At 47.2% G+C, this 6,000-nt stretch overlaps 1 protein-coding gene across 1 annotated transcript in view; it reads left to right on the forward strand.

The window, feature by feature from the left end:
* Positions 1-5,634, forward strand: part of GABRR2 (gamma-aminobutyric acid type A receptor subunit rho2) — a 44,252-nt gene extending 38,618 nt beyond the window's left edge. The window contains exons 7-9 of the mRNA XM_004766916.3: positions 300-452; positions 1,427-1,623; positions 4,276-5,634. Coding sequence (XP_004766973.1) covers positions 300-452; positions 1,427-1,623; positions 4,276-4,587 — 662 coding nt within the window. The 3' untranslated portion in view covers positions 4,588-5,634. The remainder of the gene's footprint in view (positions 1-299; positions 453-1,426; positions 1,624-4,275) is intronic.
* The last annotated feature ends 366 nt before the right edge of the window (positions 5,635-6,000 follow it).

The raw sequence follows: 6,000 nt of genomic DNA on the forward strand, positions 1-6,000 counted from the left end.
CGACTACCAAACAAGCAGCTAACCCTAGCTTTCTCTCTACCTGCCCCCAAAATGTTAGGGGAAGAGAAGAGAGGTTAGGTAATGTTGAATAAAACAGAACACGCATTAGGTAGTGGCAAGATCCTTATTGATAGGGGAGAGGGCTTAGATATTAGAGAGGAGATGTAGTAGAGTAAGTCAATGGATCATTAACTTTCTCCTGAAGATCAGAGCAATGAGGGGGGGGCGGGGTCTCCTAAGAAACAGTTTGTTCTTGCCTCTCAAACTGAACCTCACTGGCTTCTTCCTGTGTCCCCCAGGCTGGTACAACCGTCTGTACATTAACTTCACATTGCGACGCCACATCTTCTTCTTCTTGCTCCAAACCTATTTCCCTGCCACCCTGATGGTCATGCTGTCCTGGGTGTCCTTCTGGATCGACCGCAGAGCTGTGCCCGCCAGAGTTTCTCTGGGTAAAAGCATGTGCTGGGGTGTGGGAGGGTGCTTTCTTTCTTTAGCTGGTCACTATAAAGAGAAAAGGTAAAATCATCATTCAGAGTTCTTACCTGATGGGCTGCCAGAGCCAGAAGGAGCAAACGTTCCTCCTGCTTGCCGCCTTCACCATTTGCACGCTGCTCTCCGTTTCCTAGACTACTTCATGAAAACCACAGGGAGCTAAAACTATGTCAGCTTTGCTCCAGTGACTTCAGAAAAATCAAGCCTGTTTGGGGGAATGGACTTCCCCCACCAGCAGTCTCAGGGCCCAGTACTTCGATAAATAAGATGATTCTGCAAATGCCAAAACCTTATTTTGTAAATACAAAAATTGTGTTTGTTGGCCTTGGTTGGGTAGACTGAGAGTCTGAAGATAGGGCGGGGTTAGGAGATTTTGGGGAGGGAGAGGGCTGTACTCCCTGGAGTTGTGGTTTTAGTCCTCGCAGACCCAAAATTCCAGAGGGAACGGTAACAGCTTGTCATTGTCAGCTTGGAGGAAATCAGCCTGGGCTCCGAGGAATGTGAGGGTTTAACCGAGCAAGGCACAATGAAGCAGCTAGCATGACAGGACTCCAGGAATTCCCACAGTCTTCAGAGACTGAATAAATATGGCTCAGAGAGGGAATGAGGCCATTCCCTGTGGTGTGGGCAGTTTCCTTCAGGGGTGACCTTCAGTCACTGTTTCGCATTCCACATCTGACGGGGTCCTTTGCCAAGCACTGCCCATCAGATCAGCCACACCACCAACACCCAGGCCCCAGAGGGGGCTGACCGGCAAAGGAGACAGGCAGCCCGGAGCAGTGGAGCAGATCTGCAGCCTGGATGTTTCCATGCCCCGGGGGATTTCTTGCTGGGTTTTAGACAGGGAGGATGTAAAATGGTGACTGTGTGACGCGTGGTGGGGGACAGTGTGTACCCTCGTCAGCAGCTGACCTAACACAGCCTGTTGCAGGTATCACCACCGTGCTGACCATGTCCACCATCATCACGGGCGTGAACGCCTCCATGCCCCGCGTCTCCTACATCAAGGCGGTGGACATCTACCTGTGGGTCAGCTTCGTGTTCGTGTTCCTGTCGGTGCTGGAGTACGCAGCCGTCAACTACCTGACCACCGTGCAGGAGCGCAAGGAGCGCAAGCTGCGCGAGAAGGCGAGACAAGCTTCAGTCACCTCCTGCGGGGGCCCAGGCTGGTTCCACGAGAGTGGCAGGGACGGAGGGGGACGTGTAGAGCAGGGCATGTTTGTACAATATGGGGGAGGATCTCTGTTAGACTAGGTTCTAGCTTCTACTGCTAAGGATCCCACAAGGCAAAAAGTCTTCAGACCAAGACTAGGGATAGGAAGACTTGGGTTCTCAAGTCTAACTCTGCCCCCTCTGCTGGGCCTCTGTTTACTCATCTGTAAAAAAGGTAGAGAGGGGGGCACTTGGGTGTCTCAGTGGGGGGCGCCTGGGTGGCTTGGGGTGGGGGGCGCCTGGGTGGCTCAGTGGGTTGAAGCCTCTGCCTTCAGCTCAGGTCATGATCCCAGGGTCCTGGGATCGAGTCCCGCATCGGAATTTCTGCTCAGCAGGGAGCCTGCTTCCTCCTCTCTCTCTCTCTGCCTGCCTCTCTGCCTACTTGTGATCTCTCTCTGTCAAATAAATAAATAAAATCTTAAAAAAAAATTAAAATAAAAAGGTAGAGAGGAACCCTCAGCTCACCTTCCTCCCAGGGTTGTTGTAAGGGTCCCAGGAGGTAATGTATGCAAAAGTTGTCCTGGAACTGTGGGGCTCTGGACAGACATAAGATATCACTATTACTGTTGGACATGCTTAGGGAAGGTACCTGCAGATCCTATTACCAGACAAGGAGAGAGTTCTAGAATTAAGAACCCCTGTATTTATCTGTACTCTGACCCAGTGAAAACTCAGGCACATACAACTTTAGCCTTTAGAATCTTTGGAAATACTATATGCTACCTATACCATACTGCACTATCCTATATTAACCTATGGTAGTTATGGGAGAGAATACAAATGGGGAATTTGGGCTGTGTGTGGGCCTTTGATACAGGGAGGGAAAGTCCATTCCATTCATATTCAGACTCTTCTTATTCACAGGAAAAAATAAAATGCCAACTTGTTACCAAATCATTGGTCACCGTGGCGCTAATCAAAATGGGTGTTTAGCTAGAAGTTATACAAATCGGGACATGAAAATCCCACATTTATGCACATCTAGGTGGCTGGTAGCTCCTTAACATAAGGGAGCTTTAAATTTTCAGAAAAGAGGATGTGTTGTTACCTTTCCAAAAACAGTTTTTCAATGCCCACATTATACCTAAATATATTATAGTAAACCTATATATATTTCTAAATATTCTACATATATTCTAAATATTTCTACATTGTCTCCAAATAGGTTAGGCTGTTTAAGAATTTGTTTTCTAAATTCTATTCAAACCTTTTTCACTTTAGCATTTGAGTATTCATTCAGATTTTCAATAATCTGCACATTGGTCATTGTCAAGCACTTTTGGATTATATTTAAACACAAATTTTGATTTATAAGCCAATGAACTTTCCTGTCTAGAGCTGTTGGAAAAATAGCAAGCCTTCACCTGACAAGTATGGGCCCATGAATCGTAAGCCGGTGCCAGCTGGAAGCCCACTCTTTGCTGACTCAGAATGTGAGGGGAAGGGAAACCATTTTCTTCCTCCCAACTCATAATTTCTTAGAAACATTTTTTTAAAGATTTTATTTATTTATTTGACAGACAGAGATCACAAGTAGCAGAGAGGCAGGCAGAGAGAGAGGAGGAAGCAGACTCCCCGCTGAGCAGAGAGCCCGATGTGGGGCTCCATCCCAGGACCCTGGAATCATGACCTGAGCTGAAGGCAGAGGCTTTAACCCACTGAGCCACTTGGTGCCCTTTAGAAACATTTTCATACTTGCAGAAGCAGGCATGTCCATAGACTCTGCACTTATACTCAACACTTGTTACTGTTTTGCCATTTTTTCTGTGAGCTCTTTCTCCATATAAATGTATTTTTGTCCGTGCAGTTGAACCATTTAGAAATGCATTGCCGGCACCGGGAACTTTAATGCTTGAATGTAACTCTTTAGCATAAGGACACTCTCCTCCCTAGTCATCTTTTGATTCATGCACAAAGACGTGGAGACCCACAACTGGAATCAGAATGTACGGGTTTCTTATTTTTTTTAATATATTTTTAAAAGATTTTATTTATTTATTTGAGAAACAGAAAGAGAGAACAAGCAGGGGGAGGAGCGGAGGGAGAGGAAGAGGAAGAATCTCAAGCAGACTCTGAGCTGAGTGCGGACCCTGATGTGGGGGTCGAACCAGCGACCCTGAGATCATGACCTGAGCCGAAATCAAGTTAGAGGCTCAACTGACTGATCCATCCAGGTGCCCCAGAAGGTTTAAAGTCCTGATTCTGATACCAGCTGTGTAATCTCAGGAGAATTGTATAACCTCATTGGGTCTTAGTTTTTGCTTCTGCAATTGAGGACGTTTAGACTGTCAGTCATTCCGGGTCCTCAACTGAATGGTAGAATCACCTGGGGAGCTTCCAATCGATTAGCTGAGAGTGAAGCCTCGATGTGGCCATTTTAAAGAGCTCCCCAGGCGATTCTAATATGCAGAGAATCACTGGACTGAGTGATCTCTGGAGATCCTTCTAGTTCTGCCTTTCTATGGTTCTGAGTAGCCAAGGGGCTTCGCTCCGGGCCCAGGCCACTGCCTCAGCCCCTCCACAAGGCCTAACCATGACTGACACTTTCCTTGTGTTTCCTGCCCACAGTTCCCATGCATGTCTGGAATGCTTCCCTCAAGAACCATGATGCTGGACGGAAGCTACAGTGAGTCTGAGGCCAACAGCCTTGCCGGGTACCCGAGAAGCCATATTCTGACAGAAGAAGAAAGACAAGACAAAATTGTGGTCCACGTGGCTCTGAGCAATGAGTCCAACTCCTCCAGGAAGAAGGGGTTTCTGAAGGGCCACGTGGGTCTTCGCATCTTCCAGAACACACATGCCATTGACAAATACTCCAGGCTGATATTTCCTGCTTCCTACATATTTTTCAACTTAATTTATTGGTCAGTGTTTTCCTAGGGGCCCCGAGGACCTGCCTGGAAAAGAACATCTATCTCTATGGGGCTTGGCCAGCCATCTGCACATGAACCCGCTGACCATGAACCTCAGCAGACAGAGCCGTAGCTCCTGGGCCACCATGGCAGCGCCCCCTTCCTGAGGGGCCCTCCAGCTGCCCTTCCCCTGACCTCGTGGGTTTGCTCCTCATTAATGCTGTGTTCTCTATCCTAATTCATACCTCTCTGGGACTTCTGTTCTTATGTGTTAACAGGTTCATAAGAGCCCCCACCCCTATAAAATGACTCAAATGCCTCCTAGATATTCTTCGACCCTAATGAAGCCTACAATTCAGTTGTGAAGGGACAAGGAAGAATAAAGGGCAAACTTAGAGGTTTTCTGAATAGGAGATGAGAAATAGGATTCAAAAGAGGAAATTTTTAAAAACTGTAAACCCATACCACTAGATTAAGTGCCTACCTAGGAAGGAAAACATGCTCCGATCCCAGATAGGAAACGAGACCCGGGTGAGTCTGGCAACTCTCGTGATTTTGCAATCCATTCAACCTTTCATTAAATACCGAGTACCCACCCTGTGCCAGGTCCTGTGGAAATGAACAAAAAAAAGTCTCTTTTTTTAGAGAACTTCTGTAAGCCTGCGGTCATTCTGTGTATGGAAGAGGGTACTTCCACACTTCTCCCTCCCTCAACCCCCACTGATCCCACAGATCCATTCTGTTTGCTGGTGCTTTTACTCTCTAGGTCTGTTTAGAAAGGCACCTCCAGTCTCTTAGGAGATCTTCCTGAAGCCAGTTTAATCCTTCTTTCCTGAAATCTCCACATAAGACAATTCCAGTGCTGGGTAGAGGGCCAGGGACTTGAGAATTGGTGATAACAGAACTTCGTCTTGGGGAGGAAGGAGCCTGGGTCTGCTGTTGAAATGTGTTCTGTATGCCATCCTACCTCTCTTTCTGAGCTTCTCCCCCAGCAGACAGATGTCCTTAATGGTCCTTATGTCTGAGCCCTGCCCCCCACCCCTGGAACTCTCTTACCAGAAATGCTCCACATCCTCAAATGGTTTCTCCCTTCTACAAGGTAGTGACTTTCCTCTAATGTAGCTAAGCTCAGATTAGGAAAGCAATCTGATTAATTGAATCTACTGTAAGTCGTGAATGACCATTTCTCTTAACCCTAATTTAGGTGTTTGCTAGTTAACTCAAGTGAACCCCCAACTAGTAGTATTTATGGAAAGATAAAGAACATGAGTTTGAGAAAGGGGCCTTCGGTTTGCTTTATAGCACTTGGAATCAGAGGGCTGTTCTGGTGTCCAGCTCAGAGGTCTTGCTTAATAAAAGAAGTTGTTCTGCTCTTTCCCTCTACCTACTGCCCCTTCCGCCTTCCTGCCCAGGGTCTGGGTGTCTGGTTCTTCGGTCACGA

Source organism: Mustela putorius, unplaced genomic scaffold (assembly GCF_011764305.1).
Source record: "Mustela putorius furo isolate JIRA1106 unplaced genomic scaffold, ASM1176430v1.1 tig00000166_pilon_pilon_pilon, whole genome shotgun sequence".
Lineage (NCBI taxonomy): Eukaryota > Metazoa > Chordata > Mammalia > Carnivora > Mustelidae > Mustela > Mustela putorius.